Here is a 26,106-nt window from a genome sequence, read left to right on the forward strand (position 1 = left end):
AGATTTGATATAAGATAGAAATATCTTATATTTCAATACAATACAATATTTGTTGATTTCAAATATCTTATCTTTAAAAGCATTAATTGGATAAAGCCTTAATTATGTGCAATTGTGCATGCAGTGATTAGTATGATTTCATTTTCTTATTCAATGTTGATGGTATACTATTAACATGTAAATAATGTTTTCTTACCTGCTCTAGGTCCAGCGGGCAAAAGGGGAAGAAGAGGACACAATGGAGAACCTGGTGAGTTTTTTTGTTTTGTTTTTGTTTTTTAACTCTGTTTATAAGGTATTACACTGGTTGTCTCACTCAGTGGCCAAACATTTAAAATGTTAAATTATGAAAATTATTTGTGGGCCTTAGTCTGTGGGATGGTTAGTAAATGTTCCCCTTAACCACAATTTCCAAGTGCTTGGAGGAGTCTATCAGTACAATTACATGCCAGCATTGGATTCTGTGTCCAATGACTGACATTCTTAAGGGTTTGGTTTATTGCATTAGCTGTTACCATTTGTTCCGTTTTTACCCAACCTCCAGTTAGAGGTGCAGACTCAGGCCAAATGGGCCCAACCACTTTCTGGAATACACATGTAAGTGGCACCACAAAAGCATGCAGTAGGTAATGGTTTCAGGATCACTAAAAAAAAAAAAAAAAAAGTCTTTAATCCAAACTATGTATTTGCAGAGTACCAATGGTATTCTGAAGTGGAACATGTGGGTTATACAAGAACTACTTTCTTTACTACCATCCATAAAAAGCTAATTCAAATGATTGCATATTAAAGTACATTCCACTAGATTACTATTTCATTTTCTCATTTAAAATTCTTTTGTAAAAATCTGTGTTTGAATCTGTAAGTGTGACACATTAGATGACCAGTGGTCTACCAGGGCCAGTATAAATTAAAAATTGGGCAATTCTTCTATAATGCAGGAACAATAGCCCCATGTTTTTTGCAGAAACAGCAAGTTGTATGGCTGGGATGAGAAAGATTTGTCTGATGTGCCAATATCTACAGTATATGAGCCAAAACGTAACCAAATTTGTGTCACGGTCTGAGGAAGGAGGACCAAAAAGCAGAAGAATGCTTAACTTCAATTTATTGAAACAATAATAAAGACAGTTTAAAGGGGTCATGAACTGAGAATTACATTTTTTTTTTTTTTTTTGATCTTTTAACAGTTAAGAGGTCGTTATACTATAAAAATATCCTGTAAGTTTCAAAACTCAAAACTTCCTTGTTATTCAAAAAACAGCTTTTATTGAAACCAAGGCCAGAAAACGACAGGATCTGAAAAGTGGGGACTTATAACGTCATAGGGCAGCGAAATTCCACCTTTACAGAAGAATATCAATGCCTACGTCTACATCACCGCGTCTTTGGCGCCGCCCACTGGCGTGTTAGTGAATAATTACATGAGAACAAGAAGAGATCGACACGGGATCAATAACATTATCTTCCAAAGGATCCTAATGCTAGTAAAGTAGTTTTTTTTCCAACAATGTGAATGTCTCAGCAGTGCATTATTCGGTATGTTGCATTATGTTGTTGTAACAATATTAGCTCAAAGAGGAAATATTAATAATAATCCATAATTACTAATTATGATTATTTATTAATATTTGGGTCAGTTAATTAGGTTAACTTTGAGGTAAGCCAATTAATATTACAATCAATTAATCAGTTCCAACGAACTCTTTGATTATTCATTTATTCTAAGAAAAGTGTATCTTTTATGGTCACTGAAAGATGATTATTCCTTAGCATGTACAGTGCTTAGAGCATGTAACAAGATCAAGATCGTAAAAGGGACTTTGTATGCAAGCCGAGACACTTAGAAACCACATCCATATTGTGCACAAGTTTTATTAACTAACTCACAAACATAACTAACACTAAACAAACAAACAAACATACATACATTCATCCATACATACATGCATAGGTAAAGGGGTGAGTGTTATGGACCCGGAAGCAGGAAATAGAACTATGGAGCAAGATCTATTTAACATTGAAAATAACCATCAGCTTATTTCAGAGCACCTCATTAAATTGATACTTGCAAGTCGGTTGCAGTGGACACAATTCTTGAAGTGGTTGAAATTGGAGTGCGTTGATGGGTCCCTGAGTGTCAAAAGTCACTGGTGCATAGGTAAAGGGGTGAGTGTTATGGACCCGGAAGCAGGAAATAGAACTATGGAGCAAGATCTATTTAACATTGAAAATAACCATCAGCTTATTTCAGAGCACCTCATTAAATTGATACTTGCAAGTCGGTTGCAGTGGACACAATTCTTGAAGTGGTTGAAATTGGGGTTGAAATCGCCCCGCTCAGCAACGGAAACCGCCACCTCTTCTGCACTCTGCCTGGGCCGCGAGCACGCCGCCACCGCACTCTCTACGGGCGGCTGCCCCGAGTGCGAGGAACTTTCAATGTCGACCCTGCGGGCTCGACTTGAAGTTTTCGACCAAGCTGTCGCTCTGCCTGTCCCTGCCGGGCCGCGCAAGAAGAAGCGCCGCTCGCAGAGACCACCGGAGACTGTTGTGACTGAGGAGCTCGCCGGAACCTCTCCCTCGAGCTTCTCTCTCGCCCTCTCCGCCCCCCCTCCCGGCCGCTCAACCGCCGGCTCTCGCCCGCGCCGCCGCCGCCGCCGCGTCAGGGGATGAGGCGAATGAGATAGACACTCTCCCTCTGTTCGAGCCGCGCTACTGCGCCGCTCACAAGGGATGGCAGAAGCGGATGGTCTCGGAGCGAGCTTCCTCTCCCTCTGTTCGAGCCGCGCAAACTGCGCCGCTCACAAGGGATGGCAGAAGCGGATGGTCTTGGAGCTCTCTTTACGTTACAAGAAAGCTACTCCGTCCTCGCGCGTCACTCACCGGCGAAAAGGAGAACAGAGTGTTTTCGTCCCGCTGTGGCCGGACCTACCTCCATTTCTCAGTCCCCTGTTAAGTTCAGGCGACTGGAATTGTTCATATCGCAGTATACGAGCCTGTTATAAATACACGCACGCCTGCAAGCAAACGCCGTCACAAGACATGACGCTCTCTTATATGCTCGCTCTAACCAAAAGCTATTGTATTCTCCCCTGTGGCTCAGTGGCGGAATCTTAGGCTTTCGCGCCAGAGACCCGAGTTCGATCCCGGCTCTCGCGGCAGTTAATAATTTATGCTGTTCGCTTCTCCGAGCTCGCGGCCAGCTTTTCTTACATACAGAAAGCGAACCCGCTCTCCCCCTTGTTGGGCCGCGCAGATTGCGCCGTTCACAAGGGATAACAGAGCGGACGGTCACGAGCAACGTTCAGCGCGCGCGCCTCACTCACCGGCGAAAAGAGGAGAGAGAGTGTTTTAGTCCCGCTGTGGCCGGACAAACCGCCAATTCTCACACATTTCTCAGTCCCCTCTTAAGTTCAGGCGGCTGGAAATATTACTATTGCAGTAAACGAGCCTGTTTTTATACACGCACGCCTGCAAACGAACATGAGGTCGCTCTCTTATATCTTCGCGCTAACTGCAAGGTAATGTGTTCTCCCCTGTGGTTCAGTGGCAGAATCATAGGCTTTCGCGCTAGAGACCCGTGTTCGATCCCGGCTCTCGCGGCAGATAAAAATTGATGCTGTTCGCTTCTCCGAGCTCGCGGCCAGTTTTTCTTACATACAGAAAATGAACCCGCCTCTCGTACCACTCCTACTCATGGTGCTTGAGTATTTATGAGTGTCTAAACACGAGGGAAGAAAAGACAGTTAAGTCCCGCTGCGGCTGGACCACTGTCAAAGCTTCACGCTCTGTCAGTCCCCGTTGCCACGGCTACTGCAGATGTTTACTTCGCAGTCAACGAGCCGGTATATTTACCCGCTCGCCTGCGCGCAACCACCGTTCTCACGGCGACCCAGAGAAATCTCAAATGAGCATAATGTCTGGTTGCACGGCTCACGCCGTATGTGTTTCAAATGCAGTGTATGTGCCCACGTTTCCGTGTTCACCCCTGCACACAAGCACTATAAATCCCGTGTTTCTCACAGAGCCCACTCTCACAAAGCAGGCAGAAGCCGCTCGAGTGTTAAAAGTAGGTCACGTGTCCACCTCACCGTGCCCACACCTACTCACTGCCCGCTCTGTCACACGGCCTCTCACGACCGGTCATGTTTTAAATGTAAGTCCTGTGCCCGCCTTCGAGCGCTCACACATACTAACGAACATTTCGCCCCGACGCCGCCCTTGCGCGTCGCGGCTCACACTATATGTTCCCCGTCCAAGCCACCGGGACACCGTGTGTAAAACGGCCAGCTATCGCTGCGTGCGATCCGCCGTATCTAAGCACCAAGAGCGCGCGCGCTGCGCCCACCCCTCCGTTTCGAGCTCTCGAGCCCGCGACGCGCAGCGATCAGAGCCCGGAGGCCATTCTGCCCCTGGCTTCACACTCAAAAGCGTGGGAAGCTATTCCAGGCGCATCAGAATGGGTGCTAAGCACAGTTAAAAAGGGCTATACTCTGCAGTTCGCTCGCCGCCCCCTGCGCTTTCAGGCGCGTACCGAGACGAGAGTGAATGGAGAAGTAGCACATCTACTTCGAGCAGAAATAGCTACACTTCTGTGCAAAGGGGCTATAGAACCGGTTTCCCCTTCTATGAGCGAGTCGGGCTTTTTCAGCCGTTATTTCCTCGTTCCCAAGAAGGACGGAGCTCTCAGACCAATTTTGGATCTAAGATGTTTGAACAAGGCTCTTATGAGAAGACCGTTCAAAATGCTCACAACCGGGCAAATTCTCGCGCAAATTTGCCCGAGGGACTGGTTTATATCTCTCGATCTAAAAGACGTGTACTTTCAGATCCAGATAATACCCCATCACAGGCCATTCTTGAGATTCGCCTTCGACGGTCAGGTATATCAGTACACCGTCCTGCCTTTCGGCCTGTCGTTGGCACCCCGTGCATTTACGAAGTGCATGGACACGGCTCTCGCTCCCCTGAGGGGTCGGGGAATGCGAATTCTGAACTACTTGGACGATTGGCTAATTCTAGCACAGTCAGAGGCCGAACTCATCGCCCACAGAACAGTGCTTCTAAGCCACCTGGACAGCCTGAGGCTCACGGTCAACTGGACCAAGAGCTCATTAGTGCCCAGTCAATCAACCTCTTTTCTGGGTTTGGATCTGGACACTGTGGCAATGACGGCCCGCCTGTCGCTGCATTCGACACCTGGCCGCGTCCTTCCAGCCGGGCAGCACCGCACCTCTCAAGACATTTCAGAGGATGCTGGGTTGTATGGCTTCAGCTGCAGCAGTGCTTCAGCTGGGTCTGTTACGTATGCGCCCGCTACGATCACGCAGTCTAGAGCTCCCTCCACGAGACGGCTCTATGCGTCTAAGTGGTCTGTGTTCTCTAAATGGTGCGCTACTAAGAGCTTTGATCCACGCACATGTGGGGTTCCGCAAGTGCTCTCCTTCCTACAGGAGCTGTTGGAAAAGGGCAGGTCCCCTTCCACGCTCAAAGTGTATGTGGCGGCTATTGCAGCGTTCGCTGAGACGACGCGCAGCCGGGCAATCGGAAGGAATGAGCTTATTATCCGTTTCCTCAGAGGAGCCAGGCGGATGAATCCCCCGCGGCCCCCCTCGGTTCCTATTTGGGATCTGTCCTTGGTCCTGGAGGCCCTGAAGGCTTTTCCTTTTGAACCGCTTGAATCTGTGGATCCTAAGTACCTTTCGCTCAAAACCGTTTTTCTGATAGCTCTGTCTTCAGTAAAACGCGTGGGGGATCTGCACGCGCTATCTATTAGCCCTGCATGTCTTGAGTTCGGACCGAATGACTCTAAAGTCATTCTCAGACTGAGACACGGGTATATTCCCAAAGCGATTGGTACCCCCTTTAGGGCACAAATCATCTCCCTCTCGGCTCTGCCAATATCCGATAACGGGGACAGTGATAACCTCCAATGGTTGTAAGCGCTGAGAGTTTACATCACGTGTTCCGCCGCTTTCAGGCAGTCCGAGCAGCTCTTTGTTTCTTTTGGCGGACGCAGAAACAGAGCCTGTCCAGGTGGATAGTGGACGCGATTGCAGCAGCTTACGCCTCCAAACACCTGCAGTGTCCTTTGGGTGTCAGAGCCCACTCCACTAGAGGCATGGCCTCTTCGTGGGCCTGGTCCAGCGGAATTTCTATTCACGATATTTGTATGGCGGCGGGCTGGGCCTCCCCATCTACATTTGTGAGGTTTTATAACCTGGAAGTTCCCGCCCTGCAGGCTAAACTGTTATCAGTATAAGTGGCATGTATGCTGCCCAGTCGCTTATGCGCAGACTATGTCCACATACTGGTTAATTTTCTGGTTGGCACCAGGGGAAGGATTCTTTTCCACAAATAGACCAGTGTTTCTGCTCTATTCCCTTTCCCTATACGTGTTTATGCACTGTGTGGGCCCGCGCTGCCGGCCACACCATTTCCACTGATGTATACAGACCGGCTATGCCGCTCTATCATTTATGTGAAGTGAAGTGCTTAGTACAGGTGTTGGCCCGACCGGCCACCTGTTTCAACGTTATGTTTTTCCCCGGTCTCCCTGGGATTCATGTGTTGGATGCTCGGCGCGCACGGCGTTGACAATGGGTTCCCGAAGCGTAAGCTACTTACGCAATACGATTGAACCTCTCGTAAGAGAACGTACTCGGTTACCTAATGTAACCTCGGTTCTCTCTAGAAGAGGGAACGAGTATTGCGTAACCTGCCGTGACGCGCCACGAGCTTTTGTGCTTCAGACTATGAAAACCAGAGTTCAGCCTGTGAGCCCTCAATATATACACACTGGCCACACCCTTCTTGACGGTTAGAAGGGTGTGGAGGGCGCGAAGCGTCACGCGGGGCTCACTGGTAGGCTTAAGCAGTTGCCGCCTGGCAGCCAATGAGCACGCTTATACAGCTTGCTTTGGTCTGCCTGCCGCTGCACTGTGTTGACAATAAATGCAAAATTAAGGATAATTTTTTGGCTTCAGATCTCGAAGAAAGAGAACTTTCCCGAAGCGTAAGCTACTTACGCAATACTCGTTCCCTCTTCTAGAGAGAACCGAGGTTACATTAGGTAACCGAGTACGTTTCCGTTGTCCGGTAATTACCGGACATTGGCCGGAAAAAAATGAAATGTCCGACAAAATTAAATCTCTCCGGTCAAATTGTCCGATTAAAATTGCCTTATAATCCCGCCCCCCTAACACAATCTGAATTTGAGAATAAGCCTAAAATGTATAAAGCAAAAATACACCGACCTTTGGCTATGTTATAAAGGAACAGGCTCTACCGTTTGAAAGTTATTAAACATTATTACATGGCTTGGTTGAATTCCAATGTGGAATGCGGTCTGTTATTTCTTGATATCAGACCGCTGCGAAGCACTAACGGCGCCAGGATTTTGATTGTAGGTGGGCCTCCAGAAAACTGGATGGGCCAGTTAAAATAAGCCAAAAAATAAAAAAATAAAATAAAAACGGGTTCCCCTTCATCTCCGTTTCAGCGCTTTTCTGCAGCACTGAGGACAGTGACTCAGTAGCCTACCTGAATTTAATGCGTAAAAAAAAAAAAAAACTTAAACAGGATTTTTGCTTTTTTAATACAATTACAATTCCATTGAATTTATTGTTTAATACAATTATAGGCCTATTATTTTTAGTTTATTAACAGCAACAACAGCTGTAAAGATGAAGTTGACGATCACCATCTCCTTATGAACGCGCCTATAGAGAGAAATGCACATCATCGATTACATAATCAGAGAGTAGCCTATTTCTTTTCGTTTTAAATTGTTAAAAAGACATTTCAAGCTTTCTTAAGATATATTTCATGTCTGTGAGGCCTATACGCTGAGTTTCGTTAAATTAGGATGAGATGCGCTCCCGTTCACGAGCAATGCAAGTGACCGCGCGGGCGCCTGCATGATTAGGCCTATCGTCTGCTATATTTGCTGCTTATTTATTAAATACAGGCAATTGGTTGATAAAAAAAATATTAAATTAAGATACAATTTATACAAAACGAAATTCACTTCAAAAAAGTCTTTCTACAAAACCAAACTTAATTAAGTGGTCAAAATCATGTCTGACCCGCTCCATGTCTCTCGATATTACGCATCCTATCCTACTCGTGCGGTTCACTTTTCATAATCAACATAAATTAAAAAATAACATTATAATATTTTAACAAATATTAAACTAAATTAGCTTATTTAATGGCTACAACACGTATAGTAGACCTAGACTCTCTATTTGTACAAATTGCTGCACATTCTTTTTATTCAGAATTTTGCACACATAAGTTGAAAGGCATTTGTTTGTGCATGCATAGCAAAACATATCTGCAACATTTATCAAGTTCACTGATAATTATGTGCGCATTTATTAATTATTATCTTAATGAATAATGAAACAAGGACGAACCATATAAACTGCGTTGTTTGTTTAGAATGAAATGGATCGCAAATAGATCCGAATGAAGAAACGTACAAAACCATAGTAGAAAATGGGTCTCGAGTGTTCCTGCAGAGAGGGGGTTCTCGCTGCAGAATCGGATCAAGACAAAGCAGCGAAGTCGCCTAACAAGGTTACGCGGCTTATGCGCATTGCAGGTTGTGGAGAGACACTGGGAAGTTCGCTTGAGTAAAAACAATAGGCTTCAGATATTCTATGTGGGGAAGGGGGATTGGTTTGTCAAACTATGAATGTGAAACCATAGTAAAAACAATTGGCGTTGATTGACGCCAATCGGACGTTCATGTTTTTTTTTCCGTTTTTTTTATTTGAAAGTTAGGCTAATAAACATGTTGCATTCGGCCTGATTATGTCATTTTTTAAGTTACATAGCCTTCCTCCAGTTTTCCTCAACTTGACTAATTAAGAGGCGATATTTGACCGGCATATCATCAAAATGTCCGGAAAACGAAACCTCTGCTGGTCACTTTGACCGGCACCATTTTTTTCTAGCGGAAACTCTGATATATATATATAATGTTTCCTGGGGTGCCCTTGTTAGTTTGGTTTTTTGTACCCCAGGAAACTATATATATAGATATAGTCTTGTCCTCCAGACAAGATCGGAACAGCAGAGAAGAGAGGTCAGGCAGGCAGGCATCAGAGTTCAGGGCAATCAAATCCGAATCATGAAGCGAGAATCAGTGTCAGACAAGCAGGATGGTCAGGTGAGGAGCAAACAGAACCAACAGGGGCATCCCAACTCACTGTAAGGGGATTTACAGTTAAAGACCCAGAACCAGATATGATGAATGAAGACCCGGAGTCAAGAGTGCAGTCAACTGAAGACAAGAGTCAGAATTATAATAAATTAAAGAAATACTGAAGATAGTTTGCAGTTTCATCAGACAGAAGTCAGCTTCAAGACTCACAAGGAGTTTGTAGGCCGCCCCTCTTGCAAAGATAATTACACAAAATAGATACACACATTTTCCACACATAAACAGATAGACTAAGGCGTATCTCCATTGATTATGCGGCTGACACTCAGACCCTGAAGTTAGGCACATTGTGACCTTCCAGGTCGCAGATCTGTGTTTCTAGTCACCAACATGTCGAAGAAAACAAGTCAGTCCATCTCCAATAATGCCACTTGTTCCTTAAACTTTAACCAAGAATACTAACACACACACCGACACACAGCTTTTTTAAGGTTTTGATTTGGCTAGGCTCTAACTATAAACAGGAGAGTCTTCTCAAAACATCAAGATAATTCGTTCTTCGTTCTCAAGGAGAGGACACTTTACTCTAACAGTAAAAATTAAGGCTTTAACAAAGAAATGGTCCCTTAAACTATAGACTTCAATGACCCCTGTGACCATAGTTGTCAGGGTACCCTAGAAAAACAGAGGTATGTATCGACACATGTTGAAAACCTTTCTCAAACACAAAACAAGTCAATATTTCATTTCTGGAAGCCGGACAAAATGAGCAAGCACTGTTACTGCATTCCTAGCATAGGCTAGACCCGCAGTCACCTCTCAGATATCAAATACAGACATTAGAAAATACATGATTAGAGAAAATGTCAGTAATCACACTGGTAACTTCTATAACAAAGTAAAATCTCATAAGCCTAGAGAAGTCATTCAACTCATGTGATATTTAGAAGGAAAAATATTGATTAATACCTTGATTATAATCACTCATTAGATATAAACTGAAGTAGTGAATTCCAGAAACCACCCCCTCATCACGATCAGAAACGGGCATGTGTTCACAGCAGAAAGCAGTCCAGAAAGGCAAACGGTAACCCAGGAAAACTCCAGCACCAGTAACAGTCCAAATGGTCAGCAGCGATAGAACAGTCTAAGACCAGTAAATGCTGGAGAGGAACCGGGAACTGCAACACAACTGGGCAGAGAAAACAGACACAGAAGAGACATGAGGAGAACACAACACAGGACTCAAAGTGAGGAGCTGAGTAATCCAGGCAACACATGAACGGGAAAACACAGTTGATGACACTGGCAAAGAGTTATGAGCATACTTCGCCCAAGTTAGCTGCTGACTCCAGGTTGAGGGGTTGTGGGAAGCCAGTCATCAGAGCATTAGCCCGAAATCCTGGTTTACCCGCTCGGACTGGCCGTTGGTCTGCGGAAGAAATCCTGACAACAGACTAGCAGAGGCTCGAATCTGCCGACAGAACTCCCTCCAAAAATGGGAAACGAACTGGGGCCCCCTGTCAGAGACCACCGGAAGACCAAGGATCTGAAAGACGTGGGCGATGACATGAAGTTGACTGCCTTAGAAAAGCGATCCACTACGGTGACAATCACAGTATTGCCACTGGATGGAGGGAGACCAGTGACAAAATTCAGGGCAATATGTGACCAGGTGCAGGAAGGGATAGGAAGGGGATGTAACAGACCAGCGGATGGTAGATTGAAGGATAGACAGACCGAGCAAGCACCCACAAACCAACGGATGTCCTCTGCCATTGCAGGCCACCAAAACCGCTGGCGAATGGCAGCCAGCAACCGCCTCACTCCTTGGGTGACACGTGAGTCTGGAAGAAAGACCCCACTGGAGAACGGTGCGGATCGAGTCAGGAACAAAAAGCAGACTTGACCTGACTCCAGCCAGAGCTTGTTTGATGCGAGCTTCGATTCCCGAAGTGACCGCCCCCACTACACGGCCCTGAGGCAAAATGACAATGACAAACGGTGTGAGAAATGGGGCTTTTGTCAGAAAACAAGTTCTGTTGAGAGAAACAGTTGAGAAAGATTTTAAGTATTTTGGGGAGACGTATTTAACTGAAGCAATGCAAATGGGAGTTAAATCCTGAATCTGCTTTTACATCCATATTTGCCTGGCCAGAGGGTTTCCAAACCTGAGAAGCGCAAACCTTTATGTTAAATGAAACATCCTTTTATCTGGTCACCTACGGCCCACAGCGACCAGTTAATTGAAAGAGAAGTGCAAATGAGAAAAAACACCAAGGTTTTTACTCAGGAACTAAAGCTCAGTGTGATATGTCATCAAAACATAAGTAAAAAGAGTTTTAAAATGAAGAGACTGTTGTTTGGGTGGGTTGATGGGGTGAGGGGTTTAGACGGGAGTGGAAAGCTGCTGAGTGAGGCTTCTGCGGGCATTTGTGCCTAAGCAAAACTGTTGGTCAGTGTTGGATGTGTTTGGTGTTTTTAGCCCCCAACGGTGCCTTCCAGGCAGCGAGGAGATGGGTAGGTTTAAGGTTGAGGTTAGGGTTAGCTGCCTGGAAGGAGCCATTGGGGGCTAAAAACACCATTGAGCGCTGGATGCACAAGGCTTTTCCTGAGCTATTCATGAGCAGTTATACTACTTTTGTCAAAACCTGAAGCAAAGTGTTTATGGCTTATGAAACTATGGCTGCAGAGTTTAGTAATGCTTTGGATTACAGACCGGAAAATACTGTGTAAGTAAAACAAATTTAGAGCGTAACTTTCGTTAATTATAGTGTACATATAAAGTACATACGTGTCGGTATAAGGAAACAATATGGAAAGTTTGGGGAATAAAGGGGTGACCACCAGGAAAATTATATCAACCTGATATCACTGGGAAATCTTTATTTGAAAAACAATTATAAAACAGATTTACAACTCTTATTTGTTTCTTTTGCTTGGCTTCCTCCTCATGTTCTTCTTTCTTTCCATTGATTAATCTTAAGAAGGAATCCGATCCGCATCTTGTTATTCTGTAAGTATGTATTAAAAGAAAATACGGTACACCCAGAAATGTCCTCACAATTTACTCATCTTTTACCCTCATAGCATCCGAGATGTATATGACTTACTTTCTTCAGATGAACACAAACAAAGGTTTTTAGAAAAATAAATGATCTCTGCTAATGAAAGCTCATTGGTTCCTAAAAGTTGAAGCATCAAACAGCACATACAACAATAACAACGGTAATCCATACTACCTCAATGGATGAAACAATGTCTTCTGAAGTAAAACAATAAGTACTTTTTAAACTGTAGACTATCGCTTCCAACCAACTCTCACCTGTGCGTGCATGAGAGGGTTGAGTTCACACTTGAAATAACTTGAAGCTCAAGCGAAAAAGATGAGTAAATTATGAGAACTGACCAGGGTGTACTGAATTTTATTTTAATACAGAATAGCAAAAGAAATGGAATTCCTTCTTAAGATCCATCAGTGGAAAGAATGAAATGGAGAAGAGGAACAAGAGAAGGAGGAAGCCAAACAATAGAAAAAAGGAACAAAACGTGCTACTTCCTGTCAGGACTTTAGTATTTGAAATGAGAAGTTGATTTTTATTTTTTATTTTATAAATGAATAAGAAGTGTTGTAAATAGGTTGTTTTACAAAAAAGGTTTCAGAGTTAGTGATATCAGATTGGTTTTATTGTACTTACCCTGTAACTTCATATAACAAGAGGGTAACAAGCACCACTTTAATTTACAGCCCACAATGTCACACTTACCCTGTAACTACATGGAACAAGAGTATATTTCCCCAGTATATATATAAAAAAAAAATGTTGCAATAGGCTTAGTTTTACTTGCCTTGAAACATGGAAGAATAAAAAAAAAATACTGTATAAATGCACTGATATGTACTCCGTATTTTAAAAGATATTTAAGATGTACTTAAACTTTAGTATGCTAATATGTGCTACTGCTCGCTATCAGTTGGTTGGCAAGCTAGTACTACTTTATAATTGAGTGATGTGACAAAATCCTACCTGGGAAATCACTTGGAGACTTCTTAATTTGATCACATAAAATAAACTTCTTTCAATGATGTTGAAGTTTTGTGAACAAATTGTTTGTTTTACTTAATTGATTCACATGGAACCAATGCATATAAATAAACCATGTAAATCCAACACCTTTTTTTCAGTTTATAGTGTTCAGCATCTTCCTATCTTCCATCTTCCTACCCCACATTATGAACAGTGTAGTATTGATTGCGAAACCCGGGAAGAAAAAGCTGGAAAAAGGCAAAAGTGTAACGGTAACGTGCAGGTAGACAGAAGTGATGGCAGCCAGAGATGATGATCTAACTGTGAGGGGTGTTAAATAAGACGAGAAAAAGAAAAGAAAAAAAAGAACCAAGAACAGAGGAACACAGAGAACTGAGACAACAACAAACTGCATCTGACAAAGAACAAGTGACACAAGGGCTATATACAGTATACACAGGGGCTAATAAGCTAACAAGACACCTGGGAATAATCAAGACTATCCAACAAGAAAACTATATACTGTAGGACTTCAAACATGGCACAAGTAACAGTATTCATGACAACAGTCCCAACACAACACAGCATTTAACAGTAACATTTAACAATTTTATAATGGGCTGCTGTAGCATTGGTTTGCGTCTGTAAGCTTCGTATAACTTTATGTTTTTAATCATTATTTACTATCATTCCTTGTTGTTTATACTGCTAAATATAGCTTACTCAACCTCACATCGCTAGCTTCAGTCTAAATCGTTATTGCTAGCACAACATGCTAGTAACTCGCTAGCCTGTTAGCATGCCATTCCTGCGCTCTTTATTTAATTTTTTATTTTTTCCTCTTGCGCGCTCGCTACTTTTACGAGTTCTTCAAACAACTTAGGTGAGTAGGATCAGTCAACAAACATGGTGAGTCATGTCATCTTCTCCTCATGAGCCCCTTTCACACGGCGCGATGATCCCGGCAAATTGCCAGGAAATTGCCAGAACGCCTTCTGTGTGAACGCAAACACGACCCGGGATTGATGCCGGCATCGGGGCCGGGTTTGGGACCGAGTAACATTGCTGCGTTCAGTCCCGGGACGCGCGCTGTGTGAACAAAAGCCGTAATAATGCCATGTCGTAGGGATGACCCTGAAGCCGGGATCGTTCGCCAGCTAGTGAAACGGTACGTAATGCGCAAGTTTATGATTGAATCAGAGAAAAAAATGCACAAGAGTGGCTCATAAGCAAACTTAAGACGCTGCTGAGACATTACAAGTCACATCGATGTCACGTGTCTTTACGGGATTTTTACGGGTTGTGTGTGAACGCACTCTCTGATTCCAGAAAATCACTGGCAGTGTGAATGAACCAAAATCAAACGAACCTGGGTCACTTTATCCGTGTATTTTTCGAATCTCTGTGTGAAAGGAGCTTTATTGTCACTTGCACTTCATGTAACATGTATAGCATAGCCTTCTCTGTCAGCACAGGATTTACATGTGATGAATGCAGGGAGATAGTCAGGCTGGTGGAGAAGATTTCAGAACTCAGACACGCATCCAAACTTTAATTGAGGTTAATTGTAAGAGTGCAAGAACTTTAGATACTGCTTTGGATTTCAACACTAAACAGGTTCTCCCCTCTCAGTGAAACACCCACTGTGAATCCTCTTGAATGTGCCCTAGTTATTGGCGATTCTATTACACGGAACATGAAAATAGAGACACCAGCCACTATAGTCACATGTTTGCCGGGAGCCAGAGCGCCTGACATCAAAGCAAATTTAAAAGTGCTGGCTAATGCTAATCGTAAATTCTCTAAGATTATTATTCACGTCAGCACTAATGATGTTCGACTCCGCCAGTCGGAGATCACTAAAATTAACGTTAAAGAGATGTCTAAACTTGCAAGTACGATGTCAGGCACTGTAATTTGCTCTGGCCCACTTCCTGTTTGCAGGAGTGATGAGATACTTAGTAGATTGTCCTCACTCAGTGGCTGGCTGTCTAAGTGGTGTCCGCAAAATAATATAGAATTCATAGACAATTGGAAAAGTTTTTGGGGCAGACATGACCTGTTGAAAAGAGATGGTATTCATCCCTCCTGGGATGGTGCTGCTCTTCTCTCTAGCAATATGGCACATAGTCTTAGAGCTCAAACATGAATTGGGGCTCAGGTCAGGAAGCAGACAGACTGGCTAAACCGACCGTCTGCTAGTTGTCTCACGTCACCAAGGTCAGATAAATCCCATCACATAGAGACTCTTTCACCTAGATATCATCATATAGAGACTGTCTGTTCCCTGAATTAGGACATACAAAAAACTTCCAAACCCATCTAAGAGTAAAAATTTAATTGATGTTCAACAAATAAAAAAACAGATATAATACAAATGAGCAAATGATAAAGCTAGGGATGGCTGACGCGAAACTTACGTTCCGAAGCTTTACGAGATCCCGAAGCGCAGATGTTTCGAAACACTGATCCGAAGCGTGATTCAAAACACCCATGTCACGTGACTACGGCTAAATAAAGCTTCGGAGTGTTTCACAAGTGTTTCGACAGGTGACAGGTCCGCCGAATCAGCGATTGACAGGGTCGGGAACAGTGGCGTAACTTTGTTTTAAAAAGTGGGTGGGACAGGTGGTTTGGGGGTTGCTACAATGCTAAATCAGATATATGTACAATAACATTACGATGTCCAGCAATCGATTTAAATAGTAGGCTACATGGGGTTTAATTAGTCTTTTAATGAGACGTACCCTAATATATGTTGTCTGTGGCGAGAATTTTCGTGTGAACAAATACATAGATCCGCCTCTATGATCAACGTGTATCTTAATGGTCCAGTGGTAGAACTTTCGCCAAGCATGTCAGAGGTTGTTAGCCTGACGTCGCCATACTCAGATTCTAGTCAGAATATGAGTCTGATACTGCTCCATTGAGCTTTGATTATGGGGTGTGTTTCAACCGAACCAGGAAGGAAAATGCCTCTGCACTCAATTGGATAGACCTACAACCAATCAGAGCAACGGAGTAAGTGATGTATGTTTTTCATTCATGTTTCCGATCGACAAATGCCTTGATCGCGGTTCTCTGTTCCTCTTTTAAAATGAATGCGCTGTGGATATCTTCTATAACAGACGCGATGGCGGAATCTACACATAATGTTTTATAAACAAAGTTCGAGAGGAGCACGTTCAAATAATCAATCCAATCAACTTGTCATCAAACAATTGCCGTCTTCAGTCTCTACACCAGTGAACGACAACTGGCGGCCCGCGGGCCAAAACTGGAACTAAAATTACATTTTAAAGTATAACTGTGCGTTCACACCGGACGCGAATAGCGCGTCAAATTCGCGCCTGCCGCGTCTAGTTATACGCTTGACCACTTTGTGTGCATTCGCGCGTCAAAAGACGGTAGCGGTCAGAACTCTGGTGTACTTTGGACTGAGCGGGCGGTCTGACTGACAATAGCCCACTCCCGACATCTTTTGACAGCGTATCCGCACTTAATTCTGACCACCTGTACACCTCCGAGGAGCTGTTTGGTACTGAAACCATTGTCAGTCAACAACATTCTTTTTTTGCAAGGATGTTTGAAATAGTTCGGCAGAAAATAGCCTACTTCATTTGTCAGTAGGGCAATATGATTTTCGTTTATGTTGCTTTGAAATTTGAGCGATAGGCTTTGTCCTATTCAATTTATGTTATTTATATTTCATAAATATTTCCTGTGGCATTTTTTTTCTCTGCTGACAGTACAATGTTAAAATAGCCTAATATTTATATTGACACGAACCCAATTTTTGTGTAGCATTTATAATTATTATAGGCTACTTAATCTCCTTCTTTCCGTTAGAGACATTTGAATGTGAGATTATGGAAACGAGATCTAAATTTTGCGGACCCCTCAGGTCGGGAAATAAAGCGGGTGAACACAGAGTGTATTTTAATTTAAGCGGTTCCTGAATAGAACCTTGTGGGAGCGGGACGGAAAAAAACAGTCCCGCGCAGACCTTCTTAAACCTTAGGTGTGTATGTGTGTGTCCCGAATAAATAATAATAATAAAAAAAGGAATAAAGTTCAAAAGTCGGACTGTAAGCGAATGAGGCATGATTGCTATTCACACCTTTATTAAAATGGCTGTAATCTGTTACCACAATAGTACTTGATCTGTTTAAAATGATTTCCTTGATATATCATGCCTAAGGTGTTAAATTCAAAATTCAAAATCAAAATTAAAATTTGTCTAATCCAGTAATTATTTTTTTCTATTTTTGATCTGAGCACAATCAGAAAATCAGAAAACCCGTCGTTATTCAGGTTTTTTTCATTTTAGTTCAGGAAATAAATAATGGAAAAACAAGTCGTTTTTCATCTTTTTATTTTTGGTTTTAATTTGAAAAAAACGATTGAACGAATGATCCACGGACGGTGACGGACCCATCATATTCCGCGATTATAGGCCTACAGTATATAAGAGTATTTAATTTGTATCCATAGGCCTACTCTGTGTAGCTGGCCCGCCATCTACTGGCTAAAAAAAATATTGGCCCACGGCCAAAGTTACTTGCCGACCCCTGCTCTACACTATCAGCATGAGAGGAAGCATATATTTATTCACTCTGTCAACTCACCTAACATTCCTTGACAGTTTTCAGCATCCCTCCACTCACTCTCATGCCCGGAGCCCTCTCCTCGGACAACACGCCAAATATGCATTTATTCTATCTGACTTATTTGTAAGTGTGAACTCGTGAAATTCATCACGAGCGCGGGATTTGACAGTTACAGACTGCGCTGCTGTGATAGCCTGTGAAATGGAGATGAAGATCACTCACTGGGATAAAGGGCTGAATTTGGATCTCTTTCTTGCAAACGTATGGATTCTAAAGATTTGGATTATATCAAGTATAATCAAATTGATGTCTTTTGTGAATTTATGTTGGGTTTTGGTGTATTATTGTTCTATTGGAGAAAACGCATTTTGTGTCTCACTGTAAATAAACTAAATATTAAAATGGTTAAACGATTAAATAAGGTATTTTTAAGGTTTTAAAGTGTATTCTTGTTTAACTGCATGTAGGCTAATCGTTTTTGTGCTGTTAATACGTAAACATTTTACATTTTAGTGCTGTAAATACGTCAGTATTATACGTTTCTGTGTGTATAAAACGTAAGTAAATGTACGTATGGTAGAATTACACTTTACGTAAAAATACACACATATTCTCATGAGATCACGTTGAACATTCTCAGTAAGTAAAGTGCAACTGTACTATAAAAGGAAGCCTTTTTATTTCCATGGAATTACTGGGATCTTACCCAATAATCTGTAATAGCTACAGTTACGTAGCTATTACAGATTATAGGGTAAGATCCCAGTAATTCCATGGAAATAAAAAGGCTTCCTTTTATAGTTTTCAAAGGCGGTTAACCCCTTCCTCACTGCTGGAGGACGGCAGGGCCGATAGGGTAACGACCTGAGTCCTGAAGGGAGTGCCTAACACTTTGGGGACATAGCCGTGCTTCGGTTTGAGAATGGCTAACGAGTCGTTAGGTCCAAACTCGAGGCACGACGCGCTGATGGACAGCGCATGTAAATCTCCCACACGTTTAACTGAAGCCAGAGCTAGCAGAAAAACGGTCTTAAGCGTTAAGTATTTCAACTCCACAGAGTCCAAAGGCTCAAAGGGATGCGCTTTTAAGGACTCCAGGACCAGAGACAGGTCCCAAATAGGAACCGACGGGGGCCGCAGAGGGTTCATTCTCCTGGCCCCGCGTAGAAAGCGGGTAATGAGTTCATTTCTGCCCAGTGCACGGCCGCGCGCCGACTCAGCGAACGCTGCTATGGCCGCGACATAAACCTTGAGCGTGGAGGGGGACCTGCCCGCGTCCAACATCTCTTGGAGAAATTTCAATACCTGTGGAACTCCACAGGTCCGAGCATTAGAACCCATATTCACACACCACTTGTTAAACACTGACCATTTAGACGCATAGAGCCGCCTCGTCGAGGGGGCTCTGGACTGCGTGATCGTGTTAATTACCCCTTCTGGCAGGCCAACGAGTAATCGTTGATTATCCACGCATGCAGAGACCAGTGCTCTGGATGGGGATGCAGAATCGAGCCTCGGGCTTGAGAGAGGAGATCTCTCCTCACCGGAATCGGCCATGGGGCTGTGTCTGCCAGTCTCATTAGCTCGGGGAACCATGGTTGGTTTACCCAGCGCGGGGCTATGAGGAGCACTGCGCAGTTCGCCTCCCTGATCCTCGCTAGCACTTGAGGTAGCATCGAGATCGGTGGGAACGCGTACAGCGGAGCGCTGGGCCAGGTCTGGGCCAGCGCGTCCTCCTGTTTCGAGAAAAACCTCTGGCACTGAGCGTTCTCGCTCGTGGCGAAGAGGTCGATCTTCGCTTCGCCGAAACGACGCCAAAGCGTCTGTATCGTCTGGCGGTGTAGAGACCATTCCCCTGGGGGAACGTTGTCCCTGGACAGTCTGTCCGGGCCGTCGTTCAAACGACCGGGTACATGAGCTGCCCTTAGGGAGCACAACGGGCCTTGAGCCCAGGATAGGAGGCGCTCTGCGAGCGCGCACAGGGTTCTGGATTTGATTCCGCCCTGGCGGTTCACGTACGACACCACTGACATGTTGTCCGAGCGAACTAGCACATGGTGTCCCCATAGAAGCGGTAGAAAGTGCTTCAGCGCTTTCTCGACCGCCAGCATCTCTAGACAGTTTATGTGAAGGTCTTTCTCCGTATTCGACCACGGGCCGCAAATCGGACTGCCTTCGTGAGTCGCTCCCCAACCCATGTTGGACGCGTCTGTCGAGATCACTTTGCGGTGTGCGATGGTTCCCATCGACACTCCCCGCTGATACCATTCGGCCGCCAGCCAGGGCTGCAGGGCTGTAACACAGCGCTGAGTCACTCTGATTGGAGCACGGCCTGAAATCCATGCTTTGCGGGGCATTTCCGTTTTTAGCCAGCGTTGAAGCGGACGCATTCGGAGTAAACCCAGCTGCAGGACAGCTGCTGCTGATGCCATGTGGCCCAGCAACCTCTGAAAAGTTTTCAATGGAAAAACTTTTCCCTCCTGAAAGGAGGCGGCGAGGTGTCGAACACAGCGCGCGCGCTGTGCGGACAGTCTGGCCGTCATCGCCGCCGAGTCCAGATCTATACCCAGAAAAGTGATAGACTGGCTGGGGGCTAAAGAGCTCTTGTCCCAGTTCACGGAAAGACCCAAGCTTTGCAGGTGACCGAGAAGCGCTTCTCTGTGGGAAACTAGTTCCTCCGCTGAGTGCGCTATAATGAGCCAATCGTCCAGATAGTTCAGGATTCGCATTCCCCTCGATCTCAGGGGTGCGAGAGCCGCATCCATGCACTTCGTAAATGTACGGGGTGCCAGGGATAGGCCGAACGGCAGGACGGTGTACTGATATACCTGGCCGTCGAAGGCGAATCTCAAGAATGGCCTGTGACGGGGTATAATCTGAATCTGAAAGTACGCGTCTTTCAGGTCGAGAGATATGAACCAGTCCCCCGGGCGAATCTGCGCGAGGATTTGACTGGTTGTGAGCATTTTGAACGGCCGTTTCATAAGCGTTTTGTTCAAATATCTCAGATCCAATATAGGTCTGAGTGCTCCGCCCTTCTTGGGTACGAGGAAATAGCGGCTGTATACGCCTGCCTCGGAACCCGGAGGGAGAACCCGTTCTATCGCCCCTTTGTGCAGCAAATTCGCTATTTCTGTGTGAAGCAGATGCGCTGCATCCGCTTTCACTATAGTCTCGGCCCGAGCGCGATAGCGCGGAGGGCGGCGAGCGAATTGAAGCGAATAGCCCTTTATCACTGTGTTCAGTACCCACTTCGACACTCCCTGAATAGCTTTCCATGCATTCGCACTCATAGCTAGGGGTCGAATCGCCTCTGAGTCTCGCCCGCCGCACAGCGCGGGACGGGGGATCTGTGGCGGTGTAAGCGCGAGTCGCGCAGTGGCAGTGAGGGGGAACGGGGGTTCGCTGATGGCGGCAGCCGGCTGAACGGCGCTGTGAGAGAGCGTTGTGTGTGACGGCTCGCGGCGCGGAAGCGGGGCGGGCTCGCGCATGTTTACCGGAGAGTGTGCGTGCTGTAAAGCGGGCACAGAGCTCTTTATTATCACACAGCCGGTGGCTGACTCGTACGTGTTTACATGAGAGTGTGCGCGCTGTGTAGCGGGCACAGGGCTCTTTATTAACACACAGCCGGTGGCTGGCTCGTGCGTGTTTACATGAGAGTGTGCGTGCTGTGTAGCGGGCACAGGGCTCTTTATTAACACGCGGCCAGTGGCAGAATGTTCTGGTCCCCAAGCGTGTGAGACAGAGCGAGCACTGTGTAGGTGTGAGCACTGAAGTGTGGGCACGTGACCTACAGTTATCACTCGAGCGGCCGTAGCGCGCTTTATGTGAGTGCACTCTGTGGGGTACACAGGGGGATTTGTGCTTGTGTGTAGTGATGAGCACTGGGAAGTGGGCAAGCTTACTACACTCATAACACTGACGGCGTGAGCCGACTGACCAGATATTACACTCTTTATTCGATTTATCTGGGTCGCCGTAAAAACGGCGTTTGTGTGCAGGCGAGAGAGTTGAAAAACTGGCTCGTTGGCTGCTGTGGGCACTACTGCAGTAGCCTTTGATAAGGGGACTGGCAGAGGGATACATTTTAGCTTTGACGGTGGTCCGGCCGCAGCGGGACTCGACCGTCTTTTCCTCCCGGCGGATGCTAGGAGGACTTTGCAGGCTCGGGCTTCAGCGTTACCTTAGGCCGAGGCCCACGCGGGGGCGGCGGCTTGTGCTGGCTGGTGGAGCGGGACCTAGGGCGGCCGCGCTGGCGCTGCTGGGAGGCTGGGGGTCGAGATGGCCGCTGTGCGGAGCTGCGTGCAGGAGGCTGGTTAGAGCGGCCTGCAGCGGAGCTCGAGCGGCGGGGCAGGAAGAGGTTCATGGCCTGTGACGCTTTCTGTACCTCAGAAAAACGGTCCACGAGGCCACTCACTGCAGGGCCGAAGAGACCAGTAGACGAGAGCGGGGCGTTCAGGAAGACGGACCGCTCTTGTTCCCCCATGTCGGCTAGCGTTAACCAAAGGTGGCGCTCAATGACGGTCAGCGAAGCCATGGATCGTCCGATAGCTTGGGCCGCTGTCTTCGTCGTGTGAAGGGAAAGGTCCGTCGCACTGCGCAGGTCGGTTAAGGCCGATCTGTCCAGTTCTCCCTCGTCGAGCTGGCGGAGGAGGTCCGCTTGGAGAACTTGAAGGACCGCCATTGTGTGCAGGGCTGAGGCGGCTTGCCCAGCGGCGGAGAAGGCGCGGCTGGCGAACGCCGAAGTAGTCCTGCAGGCTTTAGACGGGAGGGCAGTCTTTGAGCGCCATCTCTTGGATGGGGGGCAAAGATGCGCTGCAACCGCCTGTTCGACCGGTGGAATCCGGTCATACCCCTTCTCCGTGGCTCCGTCCACGCGGGAGAGAGTCGATGAGGCTGGAGAACGGAGTCTGGCCGAAACTGGAGCGTTCCACGATTTAGCAAGCTCGTCGTGAAGCTCAGGCAGAAACGGCGCTGGTCTAGACGCTGGGGCCTGGCGACCGGAGGTCAGGAAGCATCCATCGAGCCTGTTAGGCGGGGGTACCTCTGGCGGTGACCACTCGAGGCCCAGGCGCTCGACTGCCATAGTGAGGAGGCGGAGAAGCTCGGCCTCCACCCCGGCGGGAGCCCTGCTGGAAGCTCTGGTGGAGGAGGCGGATCGGGCGGAGCCGGACCACACCTCGCTGTCCGACGCCATCAAAGAGCACGTGTCCAGTCGATCGTTGTCATCCGCTTCATCCGCTGTGTCGACGGCATCGAGGGCGAGAGCCGTCGGCTGCGCGTCGGGGAGCGGGGGCGGAGAGGGAGAGAGCGAGGCTCGCGGGAGAGGCTCCGGCGAGGCCTTGGCTCGTGTCTCAGGCTCCGGTGGGCGTTGTGAGCGGCGTTTCTTCTTACGCGGCCCAGCAACGGCAGGAGCGGTGTCTGTAAAGAGGGCGAGTCGAGCCCGCAGGGTCGACATCTGCAGCTCTTCGCAGAATTCGCAGCCGCCCGAGGAAAACGCAAGAGAGCGCAGAGGAGATGGCGGTCTCTGTCGCTGAGCGGCGAGCGGCATGAGCCGCACGTGGTGCGAGGCATTTGCAACAACGCCTCGTGCTCTTTTAGAGTGCTGTGGAGAAAAGGCAAACACACACAAAAAGAGCTTATCAAGAAGGATATGTATCGCCGGATAGCTGAGCTGGCACGGCAGGCTGAAGGCGGCGAAGAGATCGTCCGGCTTCCTCAGGCTGTCCTAAGCTGGCTCGTTAGCTTGATCCAAGAAGGCCACGGCGACGGTTTCCTCTCAGAGATCAGCGATGCGAGTGCTTCGCTGAAAAGACAGAAATCAGAGAATATAGCCTACGAGCCTTCCTTATATACGCTCTGACGCCGCCCATTCTGGCGGGCTGTGACGCGCGAGGTCGCGCGCGCCCTCATTGGGCGTGACGTCACGCCAGGCTCACTGGTAGGCTTAAGCAGTTGCCGCGCGGCAGCCAATGAGCGCGCAGTATGCCGCTCTAGCTCAGCTGCCTGCAGCTGCACTGCGTTGACAATATATGAAATTAAGGATAATTTTTGGTTTCAGTATCTCGAGAAAAGAAGGCTTCTCGAGAAAAGAACCTCTCGTAAGAGAACTAACGTTACCGTCTTAAAGCTGCATTATGCAGCTTTGCTGACTTCTTCGCTGTTTTCTCGCTTTTTGCTCGCGGGTTTCTCTATAGAGCTCCCCCTACAGCTTCGGAATAGATATTTGACAACACTGTCGTTAAAACTCGTTGGCTCGTCCCATCTTCTCCCGCTGGTCATGTGCATTTGTTTTCAAAGAACCCGGCGAACGCACGGAGCCATGTCCACTGAGGTATGTATAATACACAGAAGGCTAGCATATAAATGTTTAGATAGTATATGTGTGCAGTGCCGTAAAGCAGTTTGTTACATCGCGAGACCTGATATCACGCAATACTTCCTGATGCTGCGGCCGGTGTGGTGAATAATCGGGTCCGGCTGAAGAAATGGGTCCGGGCTGAGGACCCAAGCAATCCGATTGGCTCAAAGCCCGTTTTATGGGTAATCGCTTTAGTGCCTGGTTACAAATCATACAAAATCATTTTATTATAGAAGACGTTTGTACTACGTTATAACGAGTCATTAATGTATTTTATGTATTTTAAATTATACGTTTCATATACTAGTATTTAACCGAAGCTATAGATTGTGAAATTAAACATTTTTCGTTGTTAGTGTTTTTTAGTTAGCTTAGATAGTAGCATAGCATACAGCTAACGTTATCCCATGATCGTGCTGTGAGCTTATACTGCACTGATACTGCCTTACCGTATTCACAGCCATTCGTAATGCAATTATAATTATGTCATTATTTTTATCGCAATAATCAGCACAATACGTTACAAGTACACTTTTATTTATTAAAAGAGGCATAACATGTTTATTTGTGTATATTACTATTTTTCTTATTAACAGTTTAGACATTTAAATAAATTACAAAATGCTAACTATGTTTTGTGGGTATAAATATTAATTGGTTGTCTAGCCTTGACTAAAGAACACTATAATACAATTATGGAATCACAATCTTAATGTAATTAATCAAACCCCTTAATTCATATAATAATCTTTTATTTTAAAGAAATAACATTTATAAGTATGTTTTGTGACGCAGTTATTTGTTATTAAGCAATAGGGCATAATATGCTTTTTTTTATTACAAGCATGTCATTTGTGTACTAATGCATATGATTTATGTCATAATTAATTCTTAATACAGAACATCATACAACACAATAACATTTAATGTAATAAAATTAGAGAACCAAAACTTATATAAAAATTTAATTAAATTACACAATACAATACATAATGAATTCAACTGAATTATGAGATGTAATATATTACATTTTTGTTAACACAAAACTACAAGCAAAATGCACATCGGTTTAGGACATTTATAGAGCTTTTTAAAATACACAACAATACAAAGCAGCTTTAAACAGACATGCTATGTCTTTACTTTTCTAAATACTTTTGTGATAGTCCTCTGGCTATACATTGTGAAGATTGTGAAGATTTAAAAACAATTAATGTTGAGTTAGCTGTGTAAAATATTTAATGAACTGTAAGGTTAAAGTTTTTTGAGAGCTAATGAGACACAAATAGATGCAGTGTCTTTTGCTGTATGTAAAGTCAGATCTTTAGTTTGAAGTAAATTCATGTTGTATGTACAGTCAATTCTTTGTGGAACCATCCTAAGGCCTAGATGATGCAGTCAGTCAGTTTCCCCTTTAGATGGTGCGGTCGTGACCTGGTAGGTGAGGCGGCTGGACTAGGTGTCATGGACTGACTTGAGGAACTCTGTAAAAACACACAAACAACACGTCACATGCAACTGTACACTTGCAGTCTTTAGTGCTATGGAACATTACTCACTGTTTTTGCTTTGATATGCAAACTCAAAGGTGCAACGCAGCAGCAGACGTAGTTAGCTCGTTGAACCTGGGTGTCATGGATGGACTGAGTAGAGGAACTCTGTAAAAACACACAAACAACACGTCACATGCAACTGTACACTTGCAGTCTTTAGTGCTATGGAACATCACTCACTGTTTTTGCTTTGATATGCAAACTCAAAGGTGCAACGCAGCAAAAGACAATACAAAAGGTTGTATATGTAATATTTTAAATTTGCCATAAACATTTACTTCAAAAAGTGGACCATCTACTGTAATGTACTGCCTTTCTCACCATTCAGGTTAATGTCACGCCGCAGGAATGGTTTGAGTTGGGACACATTGGTTTTCTG

At 45.4% G+C, this 26,106-nt stretch overlaps 1 protein-coding gene across 1 annotated transcript in view; it reads left to right on the plus strand.

Annotated features, from left to right (window-relative positions):
• col25a1 (collagen type XXV alpha 1 chain) overlaps positions 1-26,106 on the plus strand; it is a 557,626-nt gene that overhangs the window by 254,483 nt on the left and 277,037 nt on the right. The window contains exon 3 of the mRNA XM_084109878.1: positions 206-250. Within this exon, the coding sequence (XP_083966004.1) occupies positions 206-250 (45 nt within the window). The remainder of the gene's footprint in view (positions 1-205; positions 251-26,106) is intronic.

The sequence above is a fragment of the Abramis brama genome (genome assembly GCF_963993115.1).
Source record: "Abramis brama genome assembly, chromosome: 3".
NCBI lineage: Eukaryota > Metazoa > Chordata > Actinopteri > Cypriniformes > Leuciscidae > Abramis > Abramis brama.